This window comes from Thermobia domestica, chromosome 14 (genome assembly GCF_964235325.1).
Source record: "Thermobia domestica chromosome 14, izTheDome1.hap1.1, whole genome shotgun sequence".
In the NCBI taxonomy this organism is placed as follows: domain Eukaryota; kingdom Metazoa; phylum Arthropoda; class Insecta; order Zygentoma; family Lepismatidae; genus Thermobia; species Thermobia domestica.
Genome location: NC_137467.1, coordinates 35648293 through 35663713, shown reverse-complemented (window position 1 = coordinate 35663713; position 15421 = coordinate 35648293). Strand labels below are relative to the sequence as shown.

The following is a 15421-nucleotide window of genomic DNA, read 5'->3' as shown; positions in this document are numbered from 1 at the left end:
GATAGGCGGGTCACGTCGCTTGCGTCACTAATATGCTTGTGAACTGTAAAACTTTTGTGGAATTTTGGTGTGTCAAAAACGAAAAGATAATATTATAGGATACGATACTCTAAGAATGGGCTATAATGATCGAAGTTGGCATGGTTTAGTGTAGGATGATACCCAGTCGAGAAGTTAAATTTATGAGGTGTGGGACTTCGGGTTTGGTTAATCACTGGGTGACTGAGTTTCGTATATTCTTGAATGTATACTAAAATTTAAAGTGAAATATATATTTTACTTTTTAAGCTATTACTTCTAAAATTACACATTGAAAATTACTATGAAAATTTCAAATGAAGATCACGTTTCTTGCAATTGAGTTACTCTTTCGGCCTTCATTCACAATTTCACGAACGTATGTTCAGTATGTTGTACTTTCTTGTAACCAGCGAAACAAACACCTGATCACGAGGGTGCTATCTCTGCAACAAAGTGTGCAGAAAACCAATGCTTAACTTGAACTTTGAAATTTCACAGATAGTACAGTAAATACAACCGTAACCAAGCTTATGCTTATTGTCCCTGGTTCAGGATTTGTGCTAGAACTTGATTTTAACTCGTACTTTATTGAGATGCGGACTAGTTTCAACACGCATTTATGCAAAAAAAAAAAAAAAAAAAAAACATATTTTGACTGAAATAGTATAAATAAAATGTATACTTTCTTCGAAATGCGATGGTAAAGTCGGGAAAAGATTTTCTTGAAAATTTATTTCATATGTTAATTATTATTTTTATTTTGTTGTTTTTACGTTGTAAGTGTTTATAAATGTCCAGTGCTCGTTACAACATTAGTCATATAGTATTACGTAATTCTATTCCTCCAAGTGTGTGTTTAAAGAAGGTATATTATGTATGATGCCGTTAAAGGTACGTAGATATACTTAGTGAAGAGTGTCCGTAAGTGTTCTTCCCTGAGTATTGTATTGTAGTAACGCGAGAATGAAACAGGAAATATTACTGTGAATTATCGAGAAAAAAATAGTGATTCTTCGATATTTTTTCCCAAGAAATATGTAGATATACTTCTCCATATAAGTAAATTGCTCCATATAAGTAAAGAAGAACGTTCGGAAATGAAAAAGGCGTTGTTTGAATGAGAAATGATGAAAATACTTGGTTTCGCAGTATTTTTTTTAAGTCGTATATAACAAGCCTTTTTGCTGTTTTTGGCGTTGCTCTTGTTAAAACATCTAAAGAAGTCTATAACTTGATTTGAAGTTTACAGCTTAATTTCACAACATCCCCTTGAAAACGTAGTTTTTCTACATTTTTTTATGCTAGCAAAATTGTGATCACTTGAGTGCATCAGACAAAGCCTGATAAAGTTCTGTACATTGCACATTCATTCTATATCATATGGTAAATTTATGTATTATGAAATCTACGCAAAATTGTCCGTTTTCATCTCGTAAGTCGTAGATAACATGCTCACTGGTATAAAGTAAAGATTTTTCATGATAAATTTCACCTCCCTAGCATAATCCACTCATCAGATACTCTGCTTTTACCGTAAGATTTATAGCTTTTCTCTTACTCGTAGGATGTTCATTCTAGAGACAGTAACGTAAGAAAAGATAAGAAGTTTTCTAAATGAGATACATCATACATGTCTGGCTAATTCCAGACATTTAAAATTTAATTTCAAGCGATTCAGCCATTTCTGTAGTTAATACCAGATTATTTTGATGTCAATTTTTTTGTACTGAGTTATAATATGCAGATTGTTCGTCTTCTCACTTTTGAATGTTGTAATTCCGAGAACACTGCTGCTCGCTACACTTTTTTAAAAGTAAAAAAGCTATTGTGCCAACTGTCCTTTCTCTAACAGGAGAGACCAATTAGATTATAAGAGTTGACGTACGAATTTAATCCTCTTCCCATCTTTATGATTCCCATTTGAATGAACGTAACGTAACAAAATGCCACTTAAATGTAGACGCTGAACATATTAAAATATTTATTTCAAACAGTTCAGCTACCTGTATTTTATAATGTGATGCATAACATATTTCTTCAATTTTTCGGTATTCAGAGTGTAGCGTTTATCTTCGTACGCTCTATTTATTTTTAAAGTAAAAAACAATAACGACTAGACTGTTTCAGGATGCTAATAACACTCGAGAAGCATCGTTTGCAAAAACCCTGTAATAGCAAGATTCCAAACCCAATATATATTTCGATTTGTGCGAATGACATTACACCAGGTTATGATAAATTTAAATTCTATCTCTAGACCACAAAGATAAAAGCACTAGTAATAATCTAGGAGTAACGAAGGTTTTAATGGTTGTCCACATTATCTTAACGTGGAATTCTGGAGTCGTTATATCATGTGTTTCAAATAAATAGATAAAAATTACAAGAAATTGAAAACTCTATGCTTCTCAAAAGTATTTATTTAATAAGAATGTATCAGATGTAACTACGTTGCTACATATCAATATACGCAAAATTTTACTATCTCAAGGTATCAGTTAATAAAAAATCGCAACTAGAAATTTGTATACTTAAGGAAATCACGTATCTTGTGCAAAATTTTAAAAGTTGTTATATCGTCCCTTTGTTTCTTTGTTATCATACTGACATTTTTTTGTAGCTGCAATTGCAACAAGTTCTTCCGAATTTTATATTTTCTGACACAAAAAGTAATGATATACAGTAAAACCTGTCTTCAACGGACCCTTTATTAAACGGAAAACTGTCTTAAACGGAAATATTTCACAGTCCCATGAATTTTGGAGAACAAAATGTGTAAAAGTCCCTTCAGTAAGCGGAAACTGTGTTACGCGGACAACAGAAAGAAAAATAAACATTTAACGGAAAATTCTGAGTTCCGGACTACAGCGTTTAGAAGATGTTTAGACATTTTGTGAGACATATACATTATACTGTCTGCGATAAAATCTTCGTTCTTTTGTTAAATATTTCTGGACAGTGTAGACTTTCCCCAACCACTACTCATATTCACCCCCACAAATTGTCCTTAATCACCGCAACTTAATCAAGAATCATACGGAATGTCGGAAAGAAGAAAACGAGAAAGAGGAAGAAGAGGAATACGATACCGAGTTCGAAGAAGAGTGTAGAATAAATACATATTAAGATGCTCTCAGAAGTTTAAAGGAACTGCAAAAATTTGCCTTACAGAAAAATGATTCTGATTCACTTAGTATAATTTCTCAGGCTAAAGTGTATGCGGAAAGTCAAGCAGCAATGTACACAGAAAACCCTGCTTGGCTATTAGAAAAATAAAGAAAACGTGTGCATAGTATATTTTGTATTCATTTTAATTTTTTTGTGCATTTATTCGTAAAAGAAAGAAGCACTGTAATCGAACAATGTACGTTACGTACAGCAATATATTTTCTCAGTATGCCCTTTTAAAAGCATGTTTTTTTTTTTAAAAAAAAGGAAAGACCTGCCTCCACTGAGCGGAAACCTGACTTTAACGGAAATTTTTGCAAGTCCTGTTCGATTCCGCTAAAGACAGGTTTCACTGTATAATTAATGTTAGTGACAATGGGTCTCTATTTTCGCTTATAATAATGAAATGTTTATTCCACATAGCACAAAATAAGTATTTTGGTATGTACCAGGTTAACTCTGATATCGTATATATCGTGACGGACATAAGTCTTTGACCAGGTAATGGCGACTGCTTTGAAACAAATGCAACTTATGAGAATTAGGTCTTTCATATCTGTATTTTCATGTGCACAAGAAACATACTTCTGGGTCATGATCGCAGTGGTTCATGGTGAGTGGTGGGTCGTAGTGTGTCATGGTGGTGGTGGGTCGCAGTGGGTGATATGCTGTTGACCCACGACCGACTGACCAACCGATTCAATAAACAACTCCATCTCTGGCACTTCCCGGAATAACCGTACAGATTTTGGAGAAGTTCCAAACAATAAGTAATAGTTACATTTTAGGTTAAGTTATTGCTACTCTCCTGTTTCATCTTTGAATAGAATTGCGATTCGCCGTGGCTTTTTTCTACATTTTTTTTTTCGTGAGAAAACGTTAATGAGCAATAGAAAATACAACTTTTTCGATTCGGATCGGTTTGGGTTAACAGCTTGAAAATAAAATCCTTTAATGTCCAACGATTATGCCTGTTAGGTTAAGGAAGACTATGATTAAAACAAGTGAATTATGATTAGACGAAATGGTGAAAAGAGGAAGTGGGAGTATCCCGAGAAAACCCACGAGCACGATGTCAGTCTCAACCTTGCTTGCTTTGAGAACGAACCAGGCACCCCACACATCAGATGGTTTATTAGACGGGGTCTCACTTTCGATTCCCGATGGGAAAGCCTTTTAAATATTAAATGTCCTCGATGTATCTGTGTTCGTGTCAAGGTCGTTCAAGGTTATTGGAAACACCTGTAAAACAAGAATAACCGAATATAATAGAGATCAGTTACGGAGATACTTTGGGTCTTTTTTAAATCTAATTTTGAATTCACTGAACTACGCTATGTTATCTTGACCAAAATCAGTGATTAATGGTTAATAAAAAATATGAATCGTAAACGTTTGCAATTCGCTACATAGCAACTCTTACACAAAAGAGCAATTCGCTACATACCAACTCTTACATAAAAGAGCAATTCGCAACTCTTACTTAAAAGAGCGATCTTAGGGTAGTGGCTTGATCATTCGCTTTGTGTGTTAGGGTTCCGCGGTTCGATTCTCTCCGAGAATATTCAGAAAAATTATAATTTAGAATGTTAATATTTCTGATGTATAATAAAATGAAGAATTGTCAATTTCTCTGGTTCTTACAAGTTAGAGTTGAAACGACTTCTTTCACAGGGAAAACTAATTACATGACGTCACAATCTTGATTCCTACTGTCTGAAAACTTCGCTTATTTCGAAAACAATTCATGAATACAAATTGGTCATCCTTCAGGCCTATGAGTCATACAATTGCCTGAATTGTTACTAACTGTTCTTTTCTCTTACTAGAAACAATAATAATGTTTCCCTTCTCCATTTTAACACGTTCCATATATTCATTCAAGAAAAATTGATAAATAGTAACTATTGTTTTTTGTATGTTTTGATGATATTTCAATATAATCGCAACCATAATCCAACGTCTTTTACCCAAATAAAGGTGTTACTTCGAAAGGGTATCGTGATGAAGACAAATCTTACTTAGCTTCTGTTAACGCATCCGAAGTTTTGAATTTCATATTGTCCAGTAGCTGACACCTTTTTCCTCTCTTTGCAAAGTATCTCTTATAACTCAATTCCTCCTTATAGAGCGTCCAAAGAATTTATTTTCATTTTCGTAAGTTCAGTGTGCTTATTTGCATTGCAGTAGGACGCAATATTGAGGTATCAAATATTCAGTAATAATAATAATATAGATGAGAAATTCCGTACGAGGACACATTGTATTAAGCCTGTAAAATCGCCCGTAGCGTTAGCCAGAAGTTACAATATAGTCGGGATTAAAGAGAAGTGTCAGGACCATCAGGACGTACCATCTCAATACGTCCCTACAACTAGCTAAATGTTATAACGGAAAGTTTCAAGACAAATTTCGTGTAGGAAGTAGGGATTCTGAATTCACAAGAATCGTAAGAAAATTTGTTTTTAAGTAATGGTTATGCCGGCTAAGTTACAGAAGACGTGGATGATGAGAACGAAAGAAATATTCGAATAAAGAAAGTGGGAGGAAGCGGTTCACGGAGAAAACCGAAACACACTGTGTTTGTTCAGCACAATACTCACTAGGCGGGAGTTGGGTGAAAAAGGTTGAACCATTAAATTTACACTTCAGTAATAATAATAATAAAAATAAAATTATTAATGGTACTAAAAGTTTTAAAGTTGTTCTAAAACTTGGCAAAACTAAGTTAAACGTAGAGGTTTCGGGGAAGGGGTTCCGTACCTTCGTGAGACATTTCTCCAGCTACTCAAATTTAATCGCAAATTTTCCGCTAAAGTTTCCTGTAGAAAATATTCTATTGTTCGTTTTCAGGAAACTAACTGAAATAAAAAGAACTGAATATCACTGAACACTAAGGGTTATAATAAACTAACATGTGCAGTTTGCAGATGTAATTCTATAAGCTTTGCTACAAAAATATATACACAGACCATAATTCAGTGAGCACTGAAATACAAGGTAACAAAATAATATATAAGATTCAGTCTACAGAGCAATTGTTACCTAAAGAGTAGAATATACTCTTTCGAGAATCGAGATGAGACGAGCAATGTTTACGATACTTTTTGTCTCGTCTCGATTCTCATCTCCAAAGCGTGACGATATTGTGAGTTAGCCTTGTCCCGTCTCGAATTAAAATGTTAAGCCTCAACGAGTGTTCAAATATTGGAACAAACGAGTATTCAAATATTTGAATGCGATAAAACGTCTGTCATTGCCGATCAATCGCAATCAAAATTCCTAAAGTACAGAAAAAAAGTTGCTGGACGTGTATTTGGTGGTAGAACTTCCAGATTACTGGTCAAGCGTCTAGACCACTGAACCACGAACACTACGCTGTAAACGATTCGTCTTTAGTGTGGTTATGTTAAGTCTTTCTGCCTCAGCTTGTAAAGTTGTATGTTACTTTTTTATTCGTTTCAGAACGTCTTTGTTTTCCACTTATGATGATATAAGTGAATAAACCTCGGTACAGTTTTTAATAATAAGTTGAGTTGTTCTTAAACCTTTGGTTCCCAACTTTGTTTTTTCTTCACACGAAACTACAGATATGACAGATTTAATTCTGATACTCTCCATTTGTTTCAAAGGAGTCGCCATTACATGATCAAAGACTTATGACCGCCACGATATAAATGATTGTTCAATTTGATATAATGAAAAAAACTACAGCCTCTTATTTTGAAAGTAGAGAGATATGGAGACTTCTCAGTCGTACTCCATTTCATATTTCTACAATATTTCATGTAATAAAACAAATTGAGCGTAATTTTATCATGAAATATAGCGAATGATTCCTTTTTTTTGGCTACTTAATCATTATCTCCAATCACATTTCGTTGTTTGTTGAATATGTTACAGGCCCGATAACGTATTTGCTTCCAACGGAGAAGAGAATACGTTTATTATATTAAAGAAAGCCATTTCTCATTCAGATGAGGAATCTCATACTTCGACGCAGTTTGGCCAAAAATTTCATCGATCACGTTTGTCAAGACATATGCTGACACAGGAAAGTGAAAAGCGTCATACGTACCAAAACAGTGATAAACGCTTTAGTCAAAGTTCAAATTTGTCAAGCGGTAAGTTAGTTCATACAGGTGAGAAAACCCACATCTGCGGAGTATGTGAAAAAGAATTTCGTGTATGTTCAAGTTTGGCTAAGCACATGTTAATCCACACAGGAGAAATACATCACACATGTGAAGTGTGTGGTTTTGGATTTAAACATCGTTCAAGTTTGGTTACACACATGTTAATCCACACAGGAGAAAAAGCTCATATTTGCCAAGAGTGTGGTAAATCATTTAATCGACGTTCAAGTTTGTCTAGACACATGTTACTCCACACAGGAGAAAAACATCACACATGCCAAGAGTGTTCTAAGGCATTTAGTGTGCGTTCATCTTTGACTAAACACATTTTAATCCACACAGGAGAAAAACCCTACATATGCCACGAGTGTGGTAAGGCATTTAATCAACGTTCAAATTTGGCTAAACACATGTTAATCCACACAGGAGAAAAAGCTCATATTTGCCAAGAGTGTGGTAAGGCATTTAATCGACGTTCAAGTTTGTCTAGACACATGTTACTTCACACAGGGGAAAAGCATCACACATGCCAAGAGTGTGGTAAGTCATTTAATCGACGTTCAACTTTGGCAACACACATGTTAATCCACAAAGGAGAAAAACGTTATACATGCCAAGAGTGTGGTCAGGCATTTAATCAACGTTCATATTTGGCTACACACATGTTACTCCACACAGGGGAAAAGCATCACACATGCCAAGAGTGTGGTAAGTCATTTAAACGACGTTCAACTTTGGCAACACACATGTTAATCCACACAGGAGAAAAACGTTATACATGCCAAGTGTGTGGTAGGGCATTTAATCTACGTTCATATTTGGCTAAACACATGTTAATCCACACAGGAGAAAAACATCACACTTGTCAAGAGTGTGGTAAGGCATTTGTGCGACGTTCTGATTTGGCTAGCCATATGTTAATCCACACAGGAGAAAAACGTTATACATGCCAAGAGTGTGGTAAGGCATTTAATCAACGTTCATATTTGGCTACACACATGTTAATCCACACAGGAGAAAAACATCACACTTGCCAAGAGTGTGGTAAAGCATTTAATCAACGTTCAAGTTTGGTTAGACACCTGTCAATCCACACAGGACAATAATCACAAGTGCAGAGAGTGTAGGAAAGCATTTACTGGCAGTTCACATTTGGCAAATGGCAATATTAAAACACACATTTCAATAACTAAACACATGCAAATGGTGGTGAATAGGATTTAGTTTGGAATCACCTTTGGCAAGACATGTAACTAGACATAGGCTATAGAAAGGGATTTTAAGAACTCACAAGACGTTAAGTCAAGTTTTGATAAAAAAAATTTTAAATTCACGATAAATATCCTACAAAACAGGTCTGCAATAATATTAAAGGAAACAATAAGTCCTTCAAATGATATACCTCCTCTTTGTAAAGGAATGTGTTTTGGAAGACAAGTTTTAAGTTCGTAATTTAGAGGCAGATATTACGGAAAATTGGTTCCGCATCTACTGTACGAGCTGCGCTTCTGCCTTCCCCTCACAGGGATTGCAGCATAGTGAAAAAGTGGCTCACGGCGAGGAAGATTCGAGTAACGATTCCTCAAGTGAATGCTTATCTGAAAATAATGACTCCAAATATACCCCTCCTTGAGTCTTCATATATGTAATGGAGTTAAGGATAACAAGTTTAAGCGACATCGATAATAAGGGGTACTTTCCTCATCAGCTACAAGTGTAGATCCAGTGGAAGAAAATGTTCCATGTCTATTCCAACACGGGCCTTCTGGACCATCTGCGATTTGGACGCATCTTGCTGGCCGATACATAGTTGCGCAGGTCCGTTTTCACCGCATATATTTATATTTCACAAGACATTTCTTCATGCTCATTGACGGAAACTTTGGGCAAATTGAAGAAAAGTAGCGATCAAAAATCAAGTCTCCCTACCTTCCACATAGGTTAAATTGATCAGACAAACTTCACGCAAAAATCATATTAAGGTTGTGTGTGTCAAAAAAAACTCACTAATAATAGTGAACATGATTTCACTACAGTTTTAACGTCTTTGATTTTAAAGCGACTTTAACGGCATTCTTATCTAAAGTGTTAATAACGTTAACGGAATTCGTGTTGTATGTTCGGAAAGAGTTTGTGTACCAAAACTTCGGTACACAGTACCTTCCACTCTTTTTCGCTCACTGTCGTTTCTGAAGCGGGGGATGATGATGTAAAGTGAATGTGCATGTAGGTTGTTAAAGATAAAGTGCGTAGCTGTTTCGTACCTATTCTTTATTGTGTACTCAGAAGTTGTTGAATATACTGACTTACCAACTTTTCACTCGTTTTATAAGAAAAGTTGTTAAATCAGGTTTTAAACTTTATTCAAAAACGTTCTTTTTACCTTATAAGTATCTGGTACTGTAAGACATCGCATATCTGTCAAAACGAACCAGCACAAAAAATTTTAGATCATTGTATTGATATATCGGTATTACAACATATTTCTATAAAATTTAAAGCGTGATCCTGTAAAATCTAGCAATAATGAGTTTGAAACTTCTAATTGTAGTTCGTCATTTGATGCGCGTTCAAGCTTGGCAACACAAATTTTAATATACACAAGTGGAAAACTTTACACATACGACGAGTTTAGGAAAGTATTTGGTGTATGTTCAAGTTTGGCAGGACATTTTAATACACAGATGAAAATCTCACACGCATGACAACACACAGTTGAAAAAAAATATATATGGAGCTCACATTTTGCAATACATATGTTAAAACACACAGGAGAAAACATATTAAAAACAAAAGTGTTCTAAGTGTGTAGAAATGACTTAATTAAAGTTTATATTACGCAACAGATATATTAATACAAATGGAGAGAATCTGCTAGTGTGAAGACTATGAAGAATGGTATAATCGAAGTACAATTTTTGGAGAAACATGCCATCTCATACAGGTAAAAGATGGCTATGCATAATTGTGAAAACCGTTTACATGAAGTCCACATTTTGTTAGTGGAAAGATATTGTAAGATATGTGAAACGATTTACTGAAAAATAATGTTTGTACATAAAATGGTATTGCCTAGTTACACACATGATAAAATATACAAATGCGAAACATCTTAGTGTTCAAAAGTTCGCAATAAAATTCGTTAAATATCACGTTCCTTACCTTGTTCCGCTCAAGTACTGCCAATTCACGTTTCCGCTCGCGACGACGTCAATTCGGCCGTCATCGATTAATCACATTTTTCAGCACTGTGCATGATGCAAAGTGTATGTTTTGGCGCATTTAGGTTTAGTAAATTAAGACAAATCATTGTTGACCAAAAGTATACTTTTAATTTAAATTAAATTACAACACTGCTAAATATGAGTGAACACACTGAACAAAACGCAAAAGAACAGAATATAACCTAATCAACATCCATGTCACTGAGCTAGCTGTGATAATGTTGATATTTATTGCAGGGATCAGTAATCGTTGAGTGCTTCTTGCACATGTGTTTCCACAATATGTGGATTCAAGGCTGGTTAAAAGTTAATCAACATCCACGTCACTGCCCTCTTTCTGAGATTGCTGGCATGTATTGAAAGTAGTAGTAATTGTTGACTGCCTCCTGAACACGTTTTTCCCACAATCATTACATTCAAGGCAAGTTCTATTTTCTCTTGACGCGGAGATGTAGCAAATATCTCTTCGGATTGGTTAGACCGGTTCATCATCTGTAGTTTGATTTCTGTATAGTGCTAAGAACAGCAGTTTTTTTTTTTTTTTTTTTTTTAATTGAGATTTCAGAACGAGCTTTCAGGTTTTCATTTATTAGTTCTAATGCTAACTCATACAGATATGGTCTTGTAATATTTTTGATGTTAGGGATGTTAAAAATGAAACAGCGACTGAAAAATAATAAAAGTTTTACTTACATTTTATGTAAATGCGAAACAAAAAAAATCACGTTTTGGCTCTCTCTGACGGCAGATGGGTCGTCCACCTTCCAATACCAACTTTAAGATTGTACTGAACCGGAAGTAATGTCTTTGATAATTTTCTCGTACAGGATTGGTATGTTTCAGAGTAGCGAGATATTGCTTTACGATGACACATAACTTTCTAATCCAGATTTATAAATGGGAGAGAAACGGGCTGTTTTCCAAGAACAGGAAAAACAGGTTTCCCTGAAACGTTTATGAAAAATTAGCGAAATTGGAAAAGAAATAATAGATGACGTCGAACGCAGAAAAGTTCAGCTTATATTGTCCTGGCCAGAGGTTCTCAGGCCGGAGAGAAAATGAAAGTAACTCAAACTCTGGAGGATTGATAGATAAATGAGATAAAGTGGACGAGCAAGCGGATTGAACATGGAAGTACGTTGATTATGCAGTTTAGAATTTATTACAAAATAATTCATTAAAATTTTCTGTTCTTCCCTCAACCTCTGCACCTGTTGCATCATTGTACATTACAAGAGGTATCCTAGAAGTTTTAGACCTAAGACCAAAATTGTTTAATGTTGTTGATGCTGGTGTCTGATTTTTTTTAAATTATAGTCTTGGTATTTGCTGCATCTCAATAGCTTTTTTATATGAATTTTATATCAGAAATTCTTTTAAAGATATGTGTTCATTTGGAAATGCATACCACAGTTCCCAAAGCTTTTTCTTATTTCGGAATGTGTGGCGACCCGGTTCGCCGTGCGTTGTTGGAAATTTCATTGTTTTTACTTTTTTGAACAGTACAAAGTATTTATTGTTGCATTAAAAACGTCGGCCAAAGAACCCACTGTCTCGTCTATTGTTCCATCTAGTAAAAGTGTCCACTGTAACACCATAGTACTTTACAAATTTCATCCAAAGGCGCCTTCCTTCAGGCAGGCACAAACGTTCTTTTTGCGTTGGATTGCTGGCTTCTGGGATTGGGAGTAAGATATGGAACGGGGAAATCGCGGTCTGGGAGAAGCAACTCTTTACATGAAATGACACATTCTGTCGGAAAAATAGAGATGACATAACCTAAGCTGTTATTTTTACGCGCGTTATGAATATTGTATTATCCCAAATCGAGTCCTTGAATAGAATTGTTGACAAAGGGATGTCATTTGTGTCTGATGTTATCCCATGTTTACTGTCGATCAATATCTAAGCCCAAGTTATAGTCACCAAAATGAGCAACTTTGTCCCCCTGTGATGGCAACTGGAAGTGATTCGTGGCATGTTTCAAGTAAACTTTGAGGACTGTTTCCATATGGTCTGCAGAAACACCCGACGAAGTTTGTGTTTTTGGACAGACTTACCTCAGCTCAAATAATTTAACACTCACGTACGAGATGATTCTGTGCTCTGCTGCCCCATTTATTTTAATACTACGAACACTCCGCCCCTATGGTCTTGTGGTCGTTTATCTATCTAGAGAATTGGTTAAGAAATGGCATTCCACTGTTCCTTACCGATTCTTTCAAATATGTTTCACTCACCACTAAACAGCCATATTCCAGCAACAAACTAATATTCATAGTACAGTTCGTAAAATTGTTTTTAACGCTTTGTGTATTTTGGTATTATGCTTTAAACGTGGTTTTCTCTTCACTGCACTTTTGATCAGCATTCTTCTGTACATCACCACATTAAACAGAGAATATGGAGCACCTGATTTGGCACTCTTCTTTAGCGTGGGATCACGTTGTCCAAGTCACTCTCACTCTTTTCTTGGCATCTGTGTTGAACATTGTAAATTACGTATATTAATTGAGTGTTATGTAGCAATAAGAATTAACGGTATTTCACTGCATTTCCAGCTGGAAATACTGTCAAACGCAGACTCTAGCCGTAAGCTTACTACTGGATTCACAATGGAAATGATAAAGCACAGAGAAAGCACAAATATTTTTCCCGAAACAGGAGCACGAACGTTAACTTTTCTACAGTTTGATGCCATCTTTTTTAACTTTATTCAAAGACGATCCTAAGTACATTCAAAGTTTTCTTAGTGCCGAACACAGATTTCCGGTGTGGATAGCCGCATCATCCAAAATCTATCAAAAACTTTTGATCTTCTAACCGTAAGTTTTCCACATAGGTTTCCTTGTCCGATTACCTAGCCCCACTCTGGAGCTATACCAACGCATAACTTTCCCCATATTACAGTACCATATCGAAAAACAATCTCACCTATATCAACAAACGCTTCCAAACTTAGCATCCTTTATTCATGCAGTATCTAGTATCTCACTTTAGACCCTACACCAAATCGCTATCAGCATATCCCTTGTCCCTAATATTTACGCTCTGTCAGTACACTTTACCCTCATTGTTCGTAACCCTACAGTGGTAATGTGAAAAAAAATTCATGAATGGTAACATTTTGCCTCCTGGACCAAGAAACAGTTTTACCTGATAAGATGTGAACTAGAATTTAAATTTTTATTATATTTACAATACTAAATACAAAATACACCAGACAGTAGATACACTTTAAGCGAAACTGTACATTCATTTCATTGAAGCAATATCTTTCTTGTTATAATAAGCTCGATAACTATGCGACTATTTGATTGCTTAAATACCGGCACTCAAAATAAAATATTTATTAACTAGAAAGAAGTAAACCAGTATTTCTCCTAATAGCGGTGTATTACACATACGGAAATTCACGTTTCAATTCTACAGCAGTCTCCTCACATCATTTTTGCGTGCCTTAGGCAAATCCACTTACAACAATTTTGGCAAAAGTATCTGCCCTTACTGTGTTTACAGATGTAACGTCGTCCTCGTTTTCCTAGTTGAGGCGGTACAGGAGCATCTTCTAAAATCAATCCAGAAAACCTTGCCTCCGATTTTCGAAGCTCTGTGGGATTTCATTTATTTAGTGCTCTCTGTTTCATCAAACTTTTCTCAGTTCCTTTAGGTATTTTCGCTCTTAGAATTTACTCGCTCTTTTCGCTGAATGTATAACTTTACCATTGATCGCTTCTATTTGGTCTACGAATTAATTCGTGCGGTTGGTACGCACACATTGAAGCTGTAGTACAAACACAAAATACATAAATACCTTAAGAAAAATATTGTCCATCGCTAGCTACCACTTTCGCCCATCTGCCAGGCAATGTACGGATTCCGTGGCGAAAGAAGTCCTCATCCTTGGAAGCGATCCAGTCAGAGACCCATGTTTCGATATCTTCTGAAGAAGTAAACCGCTGTCCAATCAAATCGTAGTTCATGCAATCGAACAAGTAGTAGTCCGAAGGAGCAACGTCTGGTGAATACGGCGGGTGGGGTAAAACTTCCCATCCGACATTTTCTAAATAGGTTTTGACCGGTTTTGCGACATGTGGGCGAGCGTTATCATGTTGAACAATAAGTTTATCATGTCTGTTCTCCCATTCTGGTCGTGTTCTGGCCAGAGCTTGCTTCAAACGCATTAATTGTCGTCGATAACGTTCTCCATTCATAGTTTCACCCGGTTGCAGCAGCTCATAGTACACCACACCTTTCATATCCCACCATATGCACAGCATAACCTTTGTACAGTTAATATCTCGTTTTGGTTGTGATGGACCTTGTTCACCTGGTTTCACCCAGGCTTTTTTTCGTTTAGGGTTCTCGTAATGGATCCACTTCTCATCACCCGTAATAATTCGATGCAGAAACCCCTTTCTGCTCTGTCGTTGAAGCAGCAATTCGCAAATGGTTTTTCGTCTTTCAACGTCTCTGTCTTTCAATTCATGTGGAACCCAATGTGACATTTTTTGAATCATTCCCATGGCTTTCAAGCGTTTGGAGACTGTTGTTTGATCAACGCCTAATGCTGCTGCAAGTTGTTCCTGCGTTTGACACGAATCCTGCTCGAGGAATGCTGTCAATTCTTCGTCTTGAAATTTTTTTGGCTGTCCAGCTCGCTCTTGGTCTGCCAAGCCGAAACCACCACTTCTAAACCGTGCAAACCACTTCTGACACGTTCGCTCAGCTAGAGCATGGTCACCATACACTTCCACCAAAATACGATGACTTTCAGTCGCACTTTTCTGCATGTTAAAGTAATGCAGCAGGACACCCCGCAAAAACACTTTATCAGGCACAAACTGCGCCATGTTCACTTAACTACAAACT

The 15421-nt window shown here is 36.0% G+C and overlaps 1 protein-coding gene across 1 annotated transcript in view; it reads left to right on the top strand.

Annotated features, from left to right (window-relative positions):
- LOC145669626 (uncharacterized) overlaps positions 1–11359 on the top strand; it is a 28788-nt gene extending 17429 nt beyond the window's left edge. The window contains exon 2 of the mRNA XM_081737863.1: positions 7093–11359. Within this exon, the coding sequence (XP_081593989.1) occupies positions 7093–8431 (1339 nt within the window). The 3' untranslated portion in view covers positions 8432–11359. The remainder of the gene's footprint in view (positions 1–7092) is intronic.
- Positions 11360–15421: the final 4062 nt, after the last annotated feature.